This window comes from Cavia porcellus, unplaced genomic scaffold (assembly GCF_034190915.1).
Source record: "Cavia porcellus strain 051 isolate PalLab524CR breed Dunkin Hartley unplaced genomic scaffold, mCavPor4.1 scaffold_38, whole genome shotgun sequence".
NCBI classification, from domain to species: Eukaryota; Metazoa; Chordata; class Mammalia; order Rodentia; family Caviidae; genus Cavia; species Cavia porcellus.
This window is the reverse complement of record NW_026947521.1, coordinates 5,110,998-5,131,562: the sequence shown is the minus strand read 5'-3', so window position 1 is coordinate 5,131,562 and position 20,565 is coordinate 5,110,998. Positions and strand designations below refer to the sequence as shown.

The window sequence follows — 20,565 nt, the reverse complement described above, 5'->3', positions numbered from 1 at the left end:
GAGAGTCATCCAGGCCAATGGCACTACCCTGAGGAAAGCACATACATACACAGACAGTGGACGCTGGGGCTGGAGAGCCGACAATGCCCAGCCATAAGCTCGCAGCTCCTCCTGTTGGTGAGAGGAGGCCTAAGAATGTGGCCTACGCCTGGCCAAGTCATGCCGGGGGAGGGCCCGTGGCAAAGCCAAAGCAGGTTCAGCCCCACCCTCGTAGGGAGAAAAAGAGTGGCAGGTGGAAATTCACCTCCCGGCATGCCCTGCGGCTGAAGGAACCGGAAATTGCCTAGCCAGCCAGACTGAGGGGGCGGGCCTGGCCCTCTCCGGGTATCTTGATTGGGCGTCCTCCTGAACCGGGCAGCTGATTGGTGGATTCCCGAGGCGGCGGCGGCGGCGGCGGCGCGCACAACTGTTGTCAGTCGGGTGAGTCCTGAGTTTGTGCGTGGGCCTCGTCAGCTCCTCAGTTGCCCTGCGGTTTTGGGTTGGGATTCCCCCCCCCACACGTTTGACTTACCACTCTGGTCTCTTACGGTGTCACTTCGAGGGACAGGTCCAGGCTGAGGCCTCCCCTTTGCTGTCTTGTGTTCCGGGCTGTCTTGCTAAAGCCCCTATGGAACACGTGGTGTCGGGATCTAAATGGAGAAGACCCGGTCGCTGGGAAAGCTCAGGAACTGGGCGAGAGAACGGCGGAGTCATGCGTGGTCCCTGGGGAGGGGCCGGGCAGATTGGGGCGTTAGGGTTGGAAGGTGGGGTGGGGGTGACTGTACCTAGCTAATGTCCGAACTCTGGGGCACAGTTGCATCTTGGGAGTGACAGCAGGAGCCAACGGTTCGTACCTTAAGGAAGGGCCAGAGAGCCGCCCCCAGGCCAGGATGGCAGTGGTGCTTGGCACTGCCGGAGCCAGCACCAAGATGAAACATGACAAAGTCTAATAAAGCTGTTTGAATTTGGTCTTTACGTTGATGAACGAGTGACAGTGTGTAAAACTTTTATTAGCCAGATATAGTGGTGCACGCCTGTTATCCCAGCACTCTGGGAGCTAGGAGGAGGATCACAAGTTCCAGCCCAACCTGAGCAGTTTAGCAATTAAAAAATCCCTGTCTCAAAATTTAAAAAATGGAAAGGGTAGGCCTCGTGGTCCAAGTCTTTAATCCCAGCACTTAAGAGGCTGAGGCAGACGGACCACTGCAAGACTTAAAGGTCATCCTGGGGTATATAGTGAACTAAAGACTAGCCCAAACTGCTTAATGAGACCTGGTCTCAAATAAATTAAGAATTGGGGATGGAGTTCAGTGTGAAGGCCTTGGGTTTAACTTTTTCATTGAAATTTTCAAATGTGCACAAAAAATATGAGAAAGTATAAAAAAGTAGATTGCTATTATGGGTGTGTGGCATTCCATTACAGATCCCCCTCCCCTCCACCTCAACATTATCCACTAAGTGGTTGCTTCTGGTTCCATTGCAGTTACTTTAAGACACCTCAAATTCACACTAATTATTTGTTGATCTTACCAACTAAAGTTCCCTTCATGTTTAAAGGATATGGAAATTCACTTTTGCAAAATGAAAGGAGTTCTGGAGATTAGCTGCACAGCAGTGTGAATTTTAAGAATACAGAACTGTACACTTAAAAATGGGTGAGGTGGGCTGGGCTTTCCCAACTACTGTACTGAGGGGCCAACTTGGGTGATTGCAAGTTTAAGCCCAGCTTGGGCAATCTTAGCAAGATGCTGTACCAAATAAGAAGACAAAAAAAGGCAGAGTCTTTGCCTGATAACAAACACCTATAATTCCAACACTCAGGAGGCTGAGGCAGGAGGATCATGAGTTCAAGATCAGCCTGAACTGCACAATGAGACCTGTCTCAAAAAGACAAAAAAGTTACCTAATTTTCAAATTAAGAAAGACATCTGACTTTCAGTGTGCAATGAAAAATAACTCATTGGCTGAGTGGAGGCCTTTGGAATTATATTTCAGCTATGGAGACTCTGGGATACATCTGTTAATAATTCTGGTACCACAGCACTGGGACCTCGCCCTGCCTCTGATTTAGGTTAGAAGGGAGGCTTGGTCTAACCCAGCTGTGGGACTTTTGAGTGTTTGATTCTTGTAGTCTGAGGTGTATATTCGGTCCTGAGAAAATACCTGTGCCACCTCATGCCTTCAGTCACAGTAGTGTGGTAAAGTGTGACTTAATTCCTCTTTCCACTCCCACTTAGGGCCCACCAGGGTGATCTGTCTCCCGAAGACATCTACTTCCTGTTTGCCTCCTGTGCTACACATCAGTCTTCCTGCATCTGGAGTCCTGGCCTTTAGATAATCTAATCTTCTGTACCCTGGCTCTTTTCCTTTTTTTTGTTTTTTTTTGTTTTTTTTTTTTTTGGTCTTCTTCCTTTTTATTGGTACTGGGGATCGAACTCACGACTGCCTGCTTGCAAGGCAGGCTCTTATGCCTGCTGAGCTAAATCCATAGCCCCTACGCTGGCTCTTTTCCATGTGAGCCTCACGGGGGAGCCCTGGAACCTGCCCCCTTTAATTAGAACTATACAGTGAGACAGTAACTGTTGAGTTTGGGGATTTTGGCACTTGGGTGTGTGTGTGTGTGTGTGTGTGTGTGTGTGTGTGTGTGTGTTTGTGTGCATGTGTGTACATGACACATCTTAATTCTTTTTTTATGTCCCCCTCCTCCTGTCTCTTGTTCTTCTTAGCACTTGTAAAAGATCTGTGTCCCTGTTTCCTAGTTTCTTATTTTGCTCTTTATATTTTTTGGATTTCAAATGTGACAGAGACCATGCACTTTTTAAGCTTTCACTTCTGATTTATTTCACTTAACATTATGATCTCAAGGTGCATCCATTTTCCTATAAATAACTCAAATGTATACTACTTTATGAGAGAATAATACTCCATTTTGCATAAAACCACATTTTCTTTATCCATCTGTTGACAGACATATAGGCTACTTCCAGGCTTTAGCTATTATGACTTATGCTGCTATAGACATGGTTGTATCACTGTAGTATGCTTTTGACTCTTTCAGGAAGATGCCTAGCAGGGAAATACCTTGGTCAAATAATATTTCTTTTTCTTTTTTTTTTTTTTTAGGAATGCCGATGCTGATATATATAGTGGTTGGACTAGTTTACATTCTCACCAACAATGTAAAAGGGTTTTTTTTTCCCCACAGCCTCATCAGCATTTGTTATTATTTGATTTCTTAATGGTGGATGTTCTTTCTGGAGTATAGTGGAATCTTAGTGTTTTAATATGTATTTCTGTAATGGCCAGAGATGTTTAACATTTTCTCGTGTATTTATTGGTCATTTGTACTTCTGAGAAATGTCTATTCATTTCAGTTCCCCATTTTCTTCTCCCACTTTTCTCTCCTCCTCCTCTCTTCTTCCTATTTTTCTTCTTCCTCTCCTCCTCCTCCTTTCTTTTTTTCTGTTTGTTTGCTTTTGGTGGTGCTGAGGCTCAAATCCAGGGCCTTGTACTTGCTGAGCAGGCACTCTGCCTCTAAGCCACACCTTTGGCCCTCAGTTGTGCATTTTTGATCAGGTCTTTTATTTTTATTTTATAGGATGTCTAATTATTTTGAGTTCTTTATGTATTTTAGATATTAGTCATCTGTCTGAAGAATAGCTAGCAAAATTTTTTTTCCCGTTTTGTAGATTGTCTCTTCACTGTGTTGGTTGTTTCCTTCGCTGGACAGACACCTTTTAATTTGTTATGATTCCATTTGTTGATGCTTAATGTTATTTCTTAGGCAACTGGGATTCTGATGTAACCATAAGAAACAACATCAAAGAGGCTATCTTCTTTCAGCATGCATTTTTTGGCTCCCCTGTCAAAGATCAGATGCTGAATGTACCTGGGTTTTTTTCTCCATCTTTTATTCTGTTCCATTGATCCATATTCCTGCTTTTGTGCCAATATGGAACTAAGTTTCTTTAAGTTGGCATTTATTACAGAATTTAACAACAATTACATACAATTTGCATGAGAGAGTTTTATTACTTTGATGTGTGGGTATGGTTTTTTGAGACAGTCTCACTATGGAGTCCAGGCTGGCTTTTAACTCACTGTGTAGCCCAGGCTGGCCTCAATCTTCAGCAATTTTCCTGCCTCAGCCTCCTGAGTGCTGGGATTACAGATGGATGCTATCATGCCCAGCGAAAGTTTTGTTACTGAGGGATGGCTATTTTGAACTATTTCAAAAAATGAGCTGGGCATGGTGGCACACTCCTGTAATCTCAGTACTTGGGAGGCTGAGGTAGGCAGATTGTGGCAAGTTCGAGACCAGCCTGGGCTATAAAGTGAGCCTAAGGCCAGCCTGAACTGCATAGTGAGACCCTGTCTCTAAAAAGACTGGAAAAAAAAAAAAAAAAAAAAAAGACATGCTCATGTCAATGGGCATCAGTGGTAGTAAAGGATGGTGATAAAGGATGATTGGCACATGAGCCAAAAAAGCCTCATCTTAAAAACATAAATGACAGGGCTTATGGAGATGGGAAACAAGCAGATTCAACCAAGGCTTAGATTTGTTTAGTGATTGATGGCTGGTATGTAATTCTTATACTCAAAACTGTCAAATTAGGGCTGGGGATATTGGTCAGTGGCATAGCACCTACCTGGCAAGTGTCAGGTCCTGAGTTCGATTCCTGGTTCCAAAAAAGAAAATAGCTTTAAAAAATGCCAAGAAAAAGCCCCTTAAAAAAGAACTATCAGGAGCCAGGGATTTAGCTCAGTGGCATAAGCTTGTGCCTGGCAAGCACAAGGTCATGAGTTCAATCCCCGGTTTAAAAAAAAAAAGAATAAAAACAAAATATATTAATGGTTAATATCAAATTAACCATTACTGAAATATCATTATAAATTAAAACAATATTGCTAAAATGTAGCTCATTTACTCTTTAACTTCCTTTTTTGTCCTGGAGACAATAGTGGGGTTTTTAGGAAGGTGGCCATCATGTTACATCATAATTGCCTATACACAAGAGATGACACAAATGAATGAACCATTTTCCTATGTTTTTTTTTTTTTGGTCTTTTTTCATTTTTATCGGTACTGGGGATCGAACTCACAACCGCCTGCTTACAAGGCAGGTGCTTATGCCGCTGAGCTAAACCCCCAGCCCCTTTTTTCCTATGTTTTTGCTTTGCAGGGAAGATGGAGGAGCTGAGTCAAGCCCTGGCTGGTAGCTTCTCTGTGTCCCAAGATCTGAACAGCACGGCCACCCCCCACCCCCGCCTGTCCCAGTACAAGTCCAAGTATAGCTCTTTGGAACAGAGTGAGCGGCGGCGCCGGTTACTAGAGCTGCAGAAATCGTAAGCATGCTTTAACTCTCCGGCTTCTTTCTCAGGCTGGGGGGTGGGAGGCATCAGGGATCTAGGCTGTCTGCAGAATGTCTCCCAGGAGATCTTAGTAGACTGAGCTTCCTGTCCTCAGGGTTGGGAGGATAAATACTGGAAGAGGTCACTATCCTTTATCCTATATCCCCAGTTTAGGACAAGAAGAGGTAATAGGAAGAGACTAAAGTTTGAAAGCAAAAACTCAATTATTTGGTAAGAATGTGCTATTTTTCCTGACAACAGAACTGAGCTTTGCAGTTTAGGGACTTGTGAACACCACGCCTAGACTTCCATCCCCACATTCCCAGGTCCCTGATGTGTGGCTTCTCCCACACGCTGAGTCCTGGAATCCGTGTGGTCTTCCCGGGTCTTTGGCCCACGTGTTTCTCTGGAGCCCTTGGGAGCTGACTCGGAGGAAGTCCCTTCCCTTCTTCATTCTACTGCCAGAAAAGCAGCCAGAAAAGAGCCACACCGGAGCCTTTGAAACTGGGCTGCTCGGAAGACATGGCCTGTCCTTTTATTCTGAGTGCAGTGCGGGCTTCTTTGGGTTTATGGAGTAAAGAACTAGGGATGAGGAGAAACTGTTAGAGCTGCAGTTCCCACTGCAGTGTCTGCCTTCACCCAGTGCTGCATCATCAGATGGGTTAACAGATCCTCCCTGGGGCCTCGGGTTGCTAGTAGATCACATTGTCAGGCCACTCTTCTCTTTTTCTTCCTTTTTTTCATTGTGATTTATTATTTTGGAGTATATAATACATTCATGTGGCACAAAATATGTGGAAGAGGATATGCTGAAAAATCTCCCTCTCTGCTCCATCCCTGTTCACCCAGCTCCTGTGCTGAGTTACTAGCTCCTTACGTACCTTTTTGAGGGTATTCTGTACAGAAATGGTTGGTGTGTGGAGTTGTATGGATAGATGACCTTTCTCAATTTTTATTTTCAGCAGTATTGGGGACTAATCCTGGGGCCTTGTGCATAATAGGCAAGTGTTCTACCCTGAGCTACATCCCTAGCTTGGCAGTTGTTCCATTTTTTTTTTTTTTTTTAAACAACAAAAACAACAGCATAAGCTGAGCATTGTGGTGCATACCTGTAAATCCAGTACTCAGGAAGCTGAGGCAGGAGGATCCTTGGAAGTTCAAGACCAGCCTGAGCTACAGAGTGAGCTCAAGGCCAGCCTGAACTGCATATTGAGACTCTGTCTCAGTATTTTTATTTTTGTCTTTTTTTATCTAAAATACAAAAATAAAAATAAAAAAGCATAAGAATCAGTATACACAGTGTTTTTTTGGAAAGTTTTTGGATTAGTTCATAAAGTGCCGCATTAGCCCTTCTTTCTGGTCCCATTGAAGGAAAAGTTTACAGTAACCCACCTAGGTCCCTACTGAGGGATATGTGGCCTTGTCCTTCTGTGGTCACCAGCATAGCTTGGGAAATACCCCAGACACATATCCTCTTGCACATGTGCACGGGCACCAGCTCGCTTTCAATCTTGACAGAACAGACTACCGAGCACTTTGCATGGCTGTGCAGGAGCGTGTATGTTTAAGAACAATCCACCTGTGTTGGTTTCTCAGCTGTGGTGGTCCAATTCCTGCCTCCCTTTCAGAATCTAGTGTAGGCGGTTATGTGGTATTTCCAAATCAGTTTGAAACACTTAATTTTCAAGAGGTTCATTTTCTTGCCTTACAATTTCCCCAACTTTGTAGAATATGTAATTTTAAGAAAGAAAAGACAGTAAAGGGAAACAAATAGGTAAACACTATTAAATCATAAAAGACATGGCCTTCCGCAAGAGTTAGACAGAAAGGAAGAAGGACCTGGCCTCTCAGAACACTGTCTGAAGTAGAAAGCTCAGCACTGTCTCACTTTAGACTTCTCTCTGTGTCTTGGGGCTTCCTCATTCCCTGCCAGGGCCTTTGGAATGTAGTGTCTGCCAGGCAGAAAATGAGATCTTACCTTGGCTGGGTGGCTGGGCAAATGTCAGCTCAGTGGCCTGGCTAGCAAGCCTGGGAAATTCCTCTCAATGTCTTGCTCTGTACATTCTTAAGGAATTGAGGAAGGCTGAGTATGTTTGCGAGGTTTCTTATGTAGGGACCATGAGGCAGCCATCACTAGCTGTGCAAAGGAAATTCTGTCACATGGTGCCCCCACGGGATCTGCCAAACTGCTCCCAGATTTGGAGCCTTCGGGTTCCATGAACTCTGGTATCTTTGGATAGATTCAACAGCTTTTTTTGTGCTTTTTTTTCTTCCAGCAAGCGGCTGGATTATGTGAACCATGCCAGAAGGCTGGCTGAAGATGACTGGACAGGGATGGAAAGTGAGGACGAAGACACAAAAGATGACACAGAAATGGACATTGACACTGGCAAGAAGTTACCAAAGCGCTATGCTAATCAGGTGAGTGGGCCAGAGATGACCAGACTGGAATCACCCTTGTTCGACTTGCTTTCATCTGTGATCACAGCCACCAACAGAAAAAAGAAGGATGAGGAGGAGATGGAGGAAGATGTGACTGACCATATGACACAGAGCAGAGAGTGGAGCAGGGAAGGTGGCACAGGGATCACTTTTAGTAGGACTGTGGGGCAGCACATCTGGGCAAAGGAGTCAGAGTGTGTAAGAAGACAGCATTGGGAAATATGAAGGAAGAGCCAGGCATGGGGGTGCCTGTGTGGCTTCCTAAGCTACATAAGGAAAGCGAAAGAGCAGTTGGTGGTTGCATGATTAATGGAAATAGACACTTTCCTAATATCTTTATTAATTAATCAATTTATTTATTTATGTTCTGGAGTACTGAGCACTGAATCTAGGACCTTGTGATCTCTATCCCAGCCCTTTATTTTACTTTATTTTGAGACAGGATCTCAAAAAGTTGCTCAAATTGGCCTTGAACTTACCTACCTCAGCTTCCTGAATAACTGGAATTCGGCATGTGCTACCATGTCCTTGGAACAGCATTTGTAACTGCCATTTGGGAAATGTTGGTGTGACCTGTGCATTTCCAGGGCAGGGCCTTCCTTACCCTGAGGTGTGGCCCTGAACCACTGCTGGTTATTGGAAAGGGCACTATAGGGTCAGTTATCTTTTCCTCTCTTTGTTGATTATCTTGAAACTCAGGTGCTTGGTCTTTGCAGTATTTAAGCATTACCCTGATCATCTTTAGCACTGTGGTTTTGTTTATTAGTTTCGTTTCGTTTTGTTTTTGTTTGTTTTGAGACAAGGTCTTGCTGTGTAGTTCAGGCTGCCCCTGAACTCACTGGCTGGCCCTGGCTGGCCTCGAACTTGCAGTAATCCTCCTGCCTCAATCTCCTGAGTGCTATTTTTTGTTTGCTTTTTGAGACAGGCTATGCTTATATAGTTCAGGGTGGCCTGAACTCATGACTGTCCTGCCTCAGCCTCCTGAGTGGAATTACAGGCGTGCACAACCATGTCTAGCTTAGCGCTGTGTTACTGTGTTCCCAGTTGATGCTGTCTGAGTGGCTGATCGATGTCCCTTCAGATTTGGGGCAAGAATGGATTTTGGTCGTATGCCCTGTTGGAAAGAGGGCCCTGATCGTCGCTTCCAGGGTGAGTTGTGCCTGTTTCCCATGTGCCACAAGCTCGGTCCACGTGTTCCATGTGGGCTTGAGAGAGCCACCTTGAGAGCTGCTACGGGCTAGTAACCCTGCAGAGGAGGACATGAGCAGGCACAGGGGCCAAAGCAGATATAGGAAACTTCATAACAGAGCTTTGTCCCTACAGGGCTCCACCAGTGCCTACACCAAGAGTGGCTACTGCGTCAACAGATTTCCTTCTCTTCTGCCCGGAGGCAACAGACGAAACTCCACCACCGCCAAAGGTACCAGTGTGAGGACCCTGTACACTGTTTTGTCAATCAGTGCAGTGGTCGATGCTTGGCACTGTGCTCAGGCCCCTTTACCAGTGTTCTGTGGAAACTGCAGGGAAACACTATTTGCCTACAGTTGGGGTTTCGGGCTGCACAATAGATGCAGCTGTGCCAGCCATCAATCTCCGGCTCAAAGTCAACACACCATGGACTTCCACGACAAGGGGAGAGATCAGGGATTAGTAAAAGTCCCTGAAAGGTTGTCAAGTGTGGTGCAGTGAGTTGCTGCTGGGACTCCTCCCCAAATCTCCATTTTCCATCATCCTCATCCCAGCCAAGACTCTTGGCTCCTGGCCTAGCTAAGCACTGGGCTGCTGTGTGGTGTGTAAACCACTTATCCATGGCCCTTCTTTTTTCTTTTTCTTTTGAGACAGGGTCTCCAGGTCACCTTGGAATTGTTATATAGCTAAGGCTGGCTTCAAACCATGGATCCTGCTGCCTCAGACACCCAAGTACCAAGATTATAGGCATGTGCTATCACACCTGGCTTGGACTATACCTTCCTTAATGGCAGCAACTACATATAGTTAATTTAACCCATGTAACACAGTGCTTTTGATAAGAGCTTAAAAAGCAATTGTAAGGGGCTGGGGATTTAGCTCAGCGGCATAAGCACCTGCCTTGCAAGCAGGTGGTCGTGAGTTCAATCCCTGGTACCAATAAAAAGAGAAAAAGAAAAAAAAAAAAGCAATTGTAAAGTGGCCAAGAAGTACATGAAAAAATGTTCAACTTCCAGAGGGGCTATCATCAAGAATACAGAAAACAAGCTTGACCTCCTGGTGCACTGGGAAACTGAGGCTGTAAGATCTGAAGTTCAAATCCAGCCTGATAACCTTGCAACTTGGAAAGACCTTGTCTCAAAATACAAGAAAAAAAAGGCCAGGGGTACAGTTCTGTGCAGAGGGCCTTGGTTCAATACCCAACATCACTGCAAAGAAAAAAAGAGAATATAGAAAATAATAAATGTCAGGTGAGGATGCAGAGGAAAAAGGAACCCTTATACACTGTAAATGGGAATGTAAATGAGTATGGTCATTCTGGGCGCCAGTGTGGAGATCCCTCAAAGATCCAAATGAGGATAGCACTGGACTGAGCTGAGCCACAGCTTGTGTGTCCCAGGAGAACCAAAGTTGGTACACTGTAGTGGAACCCACAGCCTGATTTGTGTTGTGTCCCAGTTCACAGTTCACAATAGCTCAACTATGGCATCAGCCTCAGTGGCCACCTGCTTGGAGGTGGCTGGATAAAGAACGTGTGGAACATGCCTTGTACACAGCAGAGTGTTACAAAGCCATAAAAAAGAAATGGCATTATGTTATTTGCAGGAAACTGGAGACCATTGTGTTAAATGGAATAAGCCAGAGTTAGAAGGGTATCATGTTTTTTCCCTCATAAGTGGAATCTTAAAAAAAAAAAAAAAATACAGATGATGTGCTAGTGGAAGAGGGACTGTTAGAGAAGCAAAAGGGAACAGGAAGGGAAAAAGGAAGGGCAAGGGAATATGGGGGGATGGAACTTGTCAGAGTTTGCTGTAAGTATGTAGGAATCCACCAAACTGAAACTTATTAATCTCTATAACTAATATGTGCTAATGAAAAAGGTAATTAAGCTGGGCATGGTAGTGCATATTCTTAGTCCAGCTATTCGGGCGGGAGGGTTGAGAAAGGAAGATTGCTTGAATCCAGGGTTCAAGGCCATCCTAGGCAACATAGTGAGACCTTGTCCCAAAAACAAAACAAAACAAAAAAAACTGTAAACAAAACAGAAGATTACTTTCTTTCAAACTCGAGCTTCACAAAGTGTTCCAATTTGTCAGAATTCTCTGAAGGCTGAAGGGTCACCTTGATACCTCTGTGCTCCTGCCCAGGTGTACATCAGGAAGCAGCCAGGCCCTGAACCCACTCCCTCCCGAGTCCTCTGTCCTTGGCGCTGGCCACTGCTGTGATTCTGGGATCATCTGGGCCTCTATCGACTATGGCAGGGGCCCAGGTGGAAGCGGAATCCTTGTGCTCTGTCTCTGTAGATTACACCATCCTAGATTGCATTTACAGCGAGGTGAGCCAGACCTACTATGTCCTGGATGTGATGTGCTGGAGGGGACACCCTGTCTATGACTGCCAGGTGAGAACGGGCCTCCCCTCAAGTCTTCCTGTCCCCTCTCCTCCTGGGAAGGTGGCCCAGCCTGTGGCTTGGGTTCATGACCAGCTTCTTAGAATCTACAGGATGTGGTACATCAAGAGCATTGTCTAATGTTCCCTGCACCTTCGAGGGTGATTAAATCAGCTGACTTCAAAGACAGGTGTGAGAGGACCTAAAGGAAGCATATCGATTCTTGAGGAGGAAAGAGATGGAACAGCTGCAGCCACCCCCTCGCCCTTCTCCAAAGGATGGGCAGGTTGCTGGCAGGAGAGATCACAGGATGAGGATGGTACTTCATACAGGTGGCACCAGGAAGAGAAGGTGGCATAGAAAGTGCCATCAATAGACTCCTACTGCCTCTGCTCCTTCCTCCCCCACAGCCTGACTGCAGTGTCTCTCTCTCTTTGAGACAGTCTCATTGTACAGTTCAGGCTGGCCTTGAACTCATGATGGTCCTCCTGCCTCAGCCTCTCAAATGCTGATATTACAGGTGTACACCATCATGCCCAGGAAGAATGTCTTTTCTTACTTTCTCTGTGTCTATCTGTCTGTCTCTGTTTCTGTCTCTGTCACTCTATCTCTGTCTCTCTTCCTCTCTCTCTCTCTCTGTGTCTGTCTGTCTGTGTGTCTCTCTCTCTCTCTGTCTCTGTGTTTTGAGACAGAGTCTCACTGTGTAGGTTCTCTGCAATCGTCTGTCTTAGCCTCCTGAATGCTAGGATTCCAGGCATGTACACCCCCAAGCCTCAGCTAGGAGCTTCTCCTTCCTTTCCTCTTTCTCATCTCCCCCAACGTGGTGCTCAGCCTGGCCCAGGGCTGTTGGCAGCTTTCCCTCCCTGTCTGTGCTGTGCAGTGTAGGGTTTTGAACTTCCTTTAGCACAGTGGTTCTCACTGTGTGGCCTCATACTTAGCAGAAAGCTTTTAGAAATGCATGTTGTCAAGGCTGCTGGATTAGAGACTATGGAGTCTGTTTTCTGAATAGCTTGTGATAACCTGAAGGCTGGGAAGAAACCAGTTGTCACTATAGCCTACTTTTTTCCCTACCCTCACTCCCTCTAAACTGTAGAATCTGCATTGCCCAGCACTTTGGGGCAGTAGTGCACTAAATCCCCACAGCAGTCCCTAAGGCAGCATGGTGACTGCCCTGCTCTTTTACGTGTAGAGGCTGAGTACAGAGCTTAAGGTCCCTGCCCAGGAACAGAGCAGGTCCTCAGCCTGGCATAGACAAGCCAGTGTATTTCCCTTTCATTCTGTTCAAGAGTTTTCTAGCATATACCTTGACCACTTCCGAGTTTGGTAGCTAGAACTACTTACGGTTGTATAAGACAAAGGAAAGACTATGTATGTTATAAACTCTTAAAAGCAAAAAATATATTTTTTTCCAGGATTGAGGATTGAGTCTAGGACTTCCCCACTGAGCTGTATACTTAGTCCATTTTTCTTTCATTCAGATTTTATTGGTACATTTTAGATGTACATAATGATCACACTCATCATAAAGAACTTGTACCTTTTTTTCCTTCATTACTTAGCCCTTCTCAATAGTGGGGATCAAACTCATAACCTCGCGCTTGCCAGGAAGGCACTCATGCCACTGAGCTAAAGCCCCAGCCCTAAAGTGTTTTATTTTGAGACAGAGTCTCACTGAATTACTAAATTGCCTAGGCTAGGCTTGAATTTACAATCCTGCCCCAGCCCCCCAGAGTGCTGCAATTACAGACACACACAACACGTCTTGCTCAGAAGCAAAATAATTTGAACGAATGACAATATCATATGTAACATGTACTAACTCTGCATAACCATAGAAGGATATACAGCAATAACTCAAAGAATAAAGTAGTTTGTGTAACTCAAAGAATAAAATAGTTTGTGTAACGTTTCACGGGAATAGTAGTTTCTAAAGCAGAGGGGTTTGCATAATGTGCCTAGGGGTTAGAGAGGCCTAGGCTTCCTGTGCACCCAGGCAAGTGACTCACCCTCTGTGACCTCAGAGTCCTCACTGTGAAATGGAGATAAGGATGCTGCAGCATCTAGAGGGCTGGAGAGGAGCTCAGTTTTGTATGGAGCTTGGCATGGAACACATATTCAGTGACAAATGTTTATCCTGAAGTCTGAAAAAAAATAAGAAAAAGTGTGGAACAATTTGAGGAATATCTTCCTGGCTGTGGATTTAGGTGAATGGGGCAATGACAGAAGAGTTTAGGACCAGGTGCAGAGACATACCCCTGTAAGCATGGCTACTTGGAAGGCTGAGGCAGGAGGATCACAAGTTTGAGGTCGGCTAAGGCAAATTATTGAGAACTTGTCTAAAAATAAAATTGAAAAAGGGTTGGGGATACAGTTTAACGATAGAGCATTTGCCTAGGATGTGTGAGGCCCTGGTTTCAGTCTCCGGAACTGCCAAAAAAGGGTGTTTAGGCCTTTGTACAGAATATTTTGTTTATGTTAGCATTTGAGATGAGCAGTATCTCACCCTCCTGTTTCCTTTTTCTGTGGCAGACTGATTTCCGATTCTACTGGATGCAGTCAAAGCTACCAGAAGAAGAAGGATTAGGAGAGAAAACCAAGCTCAATCCTGTAAGGCCGGCTGTTCAAATCACAGAGTTCTTTATAGGGATTGATTTGAATTGGTCTGTTACCTACACAGAATCATTGTGAATCTTTTCTGAGGCAGCATGGTGTAATAGGAAGAGTGTGGGCTCAACAGCTAGATCCTGCTAGATCGTAAGAAAACAATCTGGAACAATTTGAATTCCATGTGTGGCTTTAACCACTTACTAGTCTAACAAATATAGGATGACCAAAATATGCTTTTTTGATTATTTTTTATAAGATAATATAATAGGGAATATAAAAATGACAATTTTATCAAATTTATTCAATATCAAATTCAACTGGTTGAAATGATACTTACCCTCGGGATAGCATATAAACAAATGTGCTTCCCAAGTGATGCTTGGGGTACCCTGTTAAGTGGCCAATAATGATCAGGTTGAAAACTGGGTGTACTTCAGTGTCAGAGCAATTGGTTAGCATGCAGAGGTCCTGGGTTTGAGCTCCAGCACTACAAAGAAAAATTTTTCTTTCTTTCTTTTTTTTTTGAGACAAGATCTCACTATGTAGTTCAGGCTGGCCTTGAACTCGCCATGTAGCTCAGGCTGACCTCAAACTTGAGATGATTCTCATACCTCAGCCTCCAGAGTGCTGGGATTACAAGTGTGTGCCAGCACACCTGGCTACAAACAATTTTTAAAATTAATTTAAAAAATAATAATCGGGGCTAGGGATTTAGCTCAGCGGCATAAGTGCCTGCCTTGCAAGCAGGCAGTCGTGAGTTCAATCCCTGGTACCGATAAAAAAAAAAAAAAAAAAAAAAGACAAAAAAATAATAATAATAATAATCACCAGGTTAATACCTTTCTTAGCCTTAATTTCATCATCTGCAAAATAGCGTTTCTGTCTCCTTATTTATAAAGTTGTAAGAACCAAATGATAAAAGTACCTGAGGATATAGCTCAGTGGCACAGCACCTGCCTGAGAAATGCAAAGGTCATGAGTTCAATCTCTGGTACCAAAAAAATAAATGAAAAATAAAAGTATACAGGTCCTCCTAGCTTAATACTTATGGCAGGCACATACTAAACAATGGTTGATAGAGAATATTTTCATACTGATATAGTAATTGTGGGTCTAGGGGTTGAACCCAAGGCCTCCTGCATGCTAGGCAGGTGCTTTAACACTGAGGCAGGGGATTCAGCTCAGTGATACCTGCCTGGCAAGTGTGAGGTCATGATTTTGATCCTCGGTACCAAAAATAAATAAACAAATAACATAAAAACAAAATCCAATGCTAACACTGACCTAGAGCTTTCATACTGAGAAACAGCCCAGTTCTTTTTCTTTTTATTTTGAGACAGGGTCTTGAAAGTTGCCCTTATTGGGGGGAAACATGTGAATCTCCTGCCTGAGCTCCCAGAATGCTGGGACTACAGGTGTGTGCCACCCTCCTGATTGAAAAGCAGGTTGCTAATAACATCCCTGGGTCTGTGGGCTGCACCTGGGAACCACTGCTGTTGTGGCTGAGCCTCATCTCATTCATCTTTCATTTCACTGAGCAGAACTGGGTCAGGAGATGCTTCCCTGGTGGCCCCATAACCCACCTTGACAACCCAGAGATCTTGGCCATTCCAATAATGACTTTAGAATGTGTCAGGGTCTGTTGGGGGTGGATCCACATAGCTGCAGTGTCCACCTCTGGAGAAGCCAAGGCTGGAGGTCACTTGAGCCCAGGAGTTTGAGACCAGTCTGAGAAACATAGGAGACAGAAAATAAAAATATGTCATTTGCATGTGGGATGATATGCAGTGCTGAGAATGGAACCCTTATACACAATAGGCCAGCGCTTTACCACTGAGTCATATACCCAGCTATTTTTTTTTTAATCTTATTTTGAGACAAGGTCTTACAAATTTGCTTAGGCTGAACTTCCAGTCATCCTACCTCAACCTCATAAATAGCTGAGATTTTAGGTGCAGCATGTGCCACCATGCTCAACCATCAGTAAGTTTTTATTTTTGTTTTTTGAAATTTTTTTTGTTGTTTGTTAGCTTTTGCTTTTCTTTGTGATGCTCTGGAGCAAATACAGGGGTTTTGCCCATACCAGGCAAACATTGGCTGAGCTGCATCTCCCAGCCCAGCATCAGGAGTTCTTTTTTGAGCTCACTTTGTACCCCAGGCTGGTCTCGAACTCGAAAGGATCCTCCCACCTCAGCCTCAGCCTCCCAAGTTTTGGGATTACAGGCGATTACAGGTGAGAGCCACCACGCCCGCCTGGCTAGCATCAGGAGTTCTTAAAAACTCCCAGATGATTTTCCTGCCCCTGGAGGATCCCTGTATGTAAACAAAGATGGAGAAATACTGACCAGTCAGAGGGCTGAGGGATGGGAGGAGTGAGGAGAGGATGAGACTGAAAATGTGAGTAGAGGTTTTCAGCTGCTAGCACCAGTATCCTATGTAACATGCACTAACTCCTTGTTCTCATTTACATTTCAGTTTAAATTTGTGGGACTGAAGAATTTCCCTTGTACTCCTGAGAGCCTATGTAACGTGCTGGCTATGGATTTCCCTTTCGAGGTAGTGGAGTTGACCTCTCTGTTGCTCTGATATGACCATAGGGTACAGAGAGGCTCAATTACTAGGTTTTAGGACATCTTCCACTGTGCTATGTCAGAGCAGGGGTGGAGGCTGACTTAGGGGAAGGAATGTGCTTGCAGCCCTCCAGGCCATAGCTGAGTCAGAGCCCTGGAAGGGAAACTGAGGCCCAGAGAGGGGCAAGGACCTCTATCCCTGGGACCTTCTTTTGTGCCTTCCTGCCACAAGCATGAGAACAGCCACTCCTTGTGGCCACCATGCTGATTATGAAACATGGGCATCTGTGGCTGCTGCAAATGTTTGGATCCTGATCTTCTGCCCAAAGCACAAGTCCCCAGGATGCAGTTCTTGCTGATCAGCGGTTTGCCCAGACTTGACCCATTATAGCACCAACAGCCTCTTGTCCCCAGAAGGCCTTGGACAGTCTTTTGTCATCCTCAACCTGCAGTGACCCTCAGCAAGCAGATTCTCTGCCCAGCATTCCCTACAGTTCTGCCTAGTCACCCCCATGGAATGGCTTGCGTGGATCTAATTTTATAAAGGATGCAGCTTCCTGGATGCGGAAATGGCAAAGGCTGAGTTGCCTTCATTTCTGGGAGTCAATTAGGAAGGTGGTGAGAACACTGTCTTTATTTATAACCCTTATACCCCAGTGGCAAGAAATGCTTTTTAAAGATGAGTCACTGAGTCATGGAAAAGACAATGTGGGACTGTAGGAGGTCTTCCCGTTGAGAAAAGCTGGATTTCCCAGAATGTGGCTCACAAACACTTTAGGGGGAGGTGTAGGCAGCCAGGAGTGGCAGGGAAGCGGGGATCTGGCAGCTTGTATGCCCTCCTTGCAGCCTGGCACCTTGGAGTCCTGTCCTTCTGTGTACCAGACTTTCGGGTGGTAGGCAGTAGCTGGAATTTAGGGACAGGAGCCCTGGACTTCTGCTTCATACTCACTGCATGTTTTTAGGGCTCCCTCAGGGTGCTCTGAGCCTGGGCCCAGACTTCTACCCCTTCTCAAGACCGTCCTGGTGGGTTAGGAGTAAGACAAGGGGGAGGAAAGCACCCTCTGTTTTTCTTTTTCTTTTCTTTTTTAGTTTTTGTTTGGGTTTTTTTTTTTGTTTTGTCTATTTGAGACAGGGTCTCATTTTACAGTTTAGGCTGGGCTTGGGTTCACTTTGCAGCTCAGGCTGGTCTCGAACTTGCAAAGTTCCTCCTGCCTCAGCCTCCCAAGTGCTGGGATTTCAGGCATGTGCCACCATGCCCAGTAAGCAAAACACCCTCTAATAGGAGGGTGCTACTTGGGTTTTTATTTTCTAAAATTTAGTTTTCTAGGCCATTTCTTCACTTAGAGATACTGCACTCATGGGAAACAAGGACTCCTAAGAAAAGGGCTGGAGCCATGAGATTTCTGTATGACTCTAGCAGCCATGGTGACCCCATTTCCCTCTCACAGGTAGACGGACTCCTCTTCTATCACAGGCAGACCCACTACAGCCCCGGAAGCACACCCTTGGTGGGCTGGCTGCGCCCCTACATGGTATCAGACATCCTGGGCGTGGCTGTACCCGACGGCCCCCTGACCGTGAAGCCGGAGTATGCAGGGCACCAGCTGCAGCAAATCATTGAGCACAAGAGAAGCCAAAAGGACCCGAGGGAGAAGCTCACACTCGAGGCGTTTGAGACTGGGCACTATGAGCTGGAGCACCTGTCCACCCCCACACACCCTCCTCCCCAGGACCCCGGCCAGCCTGGAGGCTGCATGGAAACCTAAGCAGGCAGCCTCCTGAGGAGTTGGGAACAGGCTCAGAGGGGTACCAGGGAGGACAGTGATCACCACAGGTGACTTGGTTTTACTCCAGTAGCAACTATTTCTCACCTATCTTAAAATGCTGAATCAAAAAATAAAAAATAAAATGCTGAGTCAGGCAGCTAGAGAGGTGGCATTTGCATGGGATTGAACAGTTCCTACTGCAATAAGTGTATCTGAGATCTGCAATGTAAATATGTATAATTCTTAGAAGTTGTTAGCCAAACATTGATGGCTTACACCTTGGAATCCCAGTGCTTGGGAGGCTGAGGCAGAATGATCACCATCAGTTCAAGATCAGCCTGGACTATGCAGTGAAACCCTGTCCCCAAAAAACAAAAAATAAAACAACCACAACAAAAAGAACAAAAACAGAAATGGCTTATAATCCTTAAGAATGCAGATGTGACCCCCAACCTCTACCCCAGCCAGCAGGGTACCTAAACTCCAGTCTTGGCCCATTTTACCCTCTCAGCACCCAGTTATTCTGCTGTTGCCAGGTGCTTCTGCGGGCAGTGGCATGTTTCTGAAAGGTCTTACCAGGAACTGCAGTTCTCGGTATTTGAGTGTTACCAGTTCTCAGTATTTGAGTGTGACTTTCTTTGGTTTACATGGCCTGAGGTAAAATGCTACTGGAACTCATCCACTTCTTTCCCACCAGCAGATAAACCTCAAGGAAGGTCCCTGAAATGTTTGCGGAGGGTTTATATTTTTATTTTTTTTTTTTACACTTTTTTTCTTTTTATCGGTACCGGGGATTGAACTCATGACCGCCTGCTTGCAAGGCAGGTGCTTATGCCACTGAGCTAAATCCCCAGCCCCTGTGGAGGGGGTTTTGAGGGTGGACAGGACCCTGTCCTTGAGGGGGACACAGTCCAGTGAGAAATGAACACATAGGGTATATGTGGGGTATGTCATAGTAGAGAAATGGGTGCCCAGGGTAGAAGCATGCAGAGAGCATGGGCCAGGGACCCAAGGAGGCAGAGGGAGGGTACTCACAAGAGGGACACGAGCTGAGGGATCAGGGTTCTGTGTGGAGAGGCAGGAGGGGCAGAGGGGCACAGACAGGCAGTAGCTGTTCATCCTGAGTGGGACAGACCCAGTGCCTGAGCCTGAAGCAGGCTCAGCATGGCCTGGGTGAGGGGGCTAGGGAGAGACAGGACGCCTGGGAGATTATGTCACAAGTGAAGTGAGGAAGCCCTCAGGCTGTGAGCTAGAGCTCAGAAGGCTGTGCAAATGAGAGGGTATCTGCAGCTAACCAGTGAGTTTCTACTGTGTGTTCAGGAAGCGTGTCCCAGTTCCTGGGGCCTCTGCTTTCTAGTATTCTGCTAACTAGAGAAGAGGGCACATAGCAGAGCAGTGTTTTGCGGATAGTTTCAGAGGGCTCTGGTCAGCTCTTGTGTGACATGCAATGTCTTTGAATCGATTCTCTCCAAGGACATATCCAGGCAGGCAGAACCCAATTACATACAGTCAGCACATCCCAAGGAACACACCTTGGTGTCTATCCACTGACTCTAAAACTGAAGGAAGAACCCTCATACAGCAACAATCCCAGATTCTGCTGGCTGCAGATTCAAGCATTCAGCTCCATCAATAAGCCCCTTCCTGAATGTAGCTCAGTTTTACATTAGGGACTCTGCATTCCTCTGCCAAGGATGTCATATGTAGATGTTTATAGTCCCTGACATCTTCTAAGTGTTCTGTTCTGGGTCTTCAGCTTTATCAGTCCAGCAGCCCTTGGCAATAGCAGCTTAGGCAAGCTATACTCAGAATGAAGTAGCCTGGAAGTGCTGCTCCCCAAAGCCCTCTCTCTGTAGATAATTGTGTGCGTGAGACCCCGAATGGTCAGTGCATCTATAAGAGCTACTCAATGCCGTGGCCTAGCAGTGGAAAGCTTCCCACAGATCAGTGCCCACTATGCTTTTAACTGAGCAGCTGGTTTTAGTGACATAGATAACAGCGTGTTTCATGGTCCTGTCTCTTAGGGAGTATAAAACCCCTCTTGCCAGGCTGGTGATAGAGCTCAGTGGTATAAGTCCCTGCCTGGAAAGTGCAAGGTCCTGAGTTTGATTCCTGGTACAAACAAACAAAACTCTTGTCACCTGTTTCCAAGATGGCTTTTATAGGTTGCTCTGAATGAACAGGAGCTTTTTGGCTGACTGACCGAACCAAAAAAACAAACCTGGCCGGGTGTGATGGCACACCTGTAATCCCAACACTTGGGAGGCTGAGG

At 45.6% G+C, this 20,565-nt stretch overlaps 1 protein-coding gene across 3 annotated transcripts; it reads left to right on the top strand.

The window, feature by feature from the left end:
- The first annotated feature begins 265 nt into the window (after positions 1 to 265).
- On the top strand, positions 266 to 18,707 carry Snupn (snurportin 1). 3 transcript variants are annotated; one of them, XM_003463608.5, is made up of 9 exons: positions 266 to 420; positions 5,163 to 5,325; positions 7,608 to 7,752; positions 8,818 to 8,922; positions 9,097 to 9,193; positions 11,265 to 11,362; positions 13,880 to 13,957; positions 16,433 to 16,513; positions 17,976 to 18,707. In XM_003463608.5, the coding sequence occupies exons 2-9, from the start codon at positions 5,168 to 5,170 to the stop codon at positions 18,291 to 18,293; spliced, it is 1,080 nt and encodes a 359-aa protein (XP_003463656.1). In that variant the 5' UTR covers positions 266 to 420; positions 5,163 to 5,167; the 3' UTR covers positions 18,294 to 18,707. The 3 variants fall into 3 exon arrangements, with proteins under 3 accessions (XP_003463656.1, XP_005000870.1, XP_063099515.1); XM_063243445.1 differs by lacking the exon at positions 266 to 420 and adding an exon at positions 2,475 to 2,493; XM_005000813.4 differs by lacking the exon at positions 8,818 to 8,922.
- Positions 18,708 to 20,565: the final 1,858 nt, after the last annotated feature.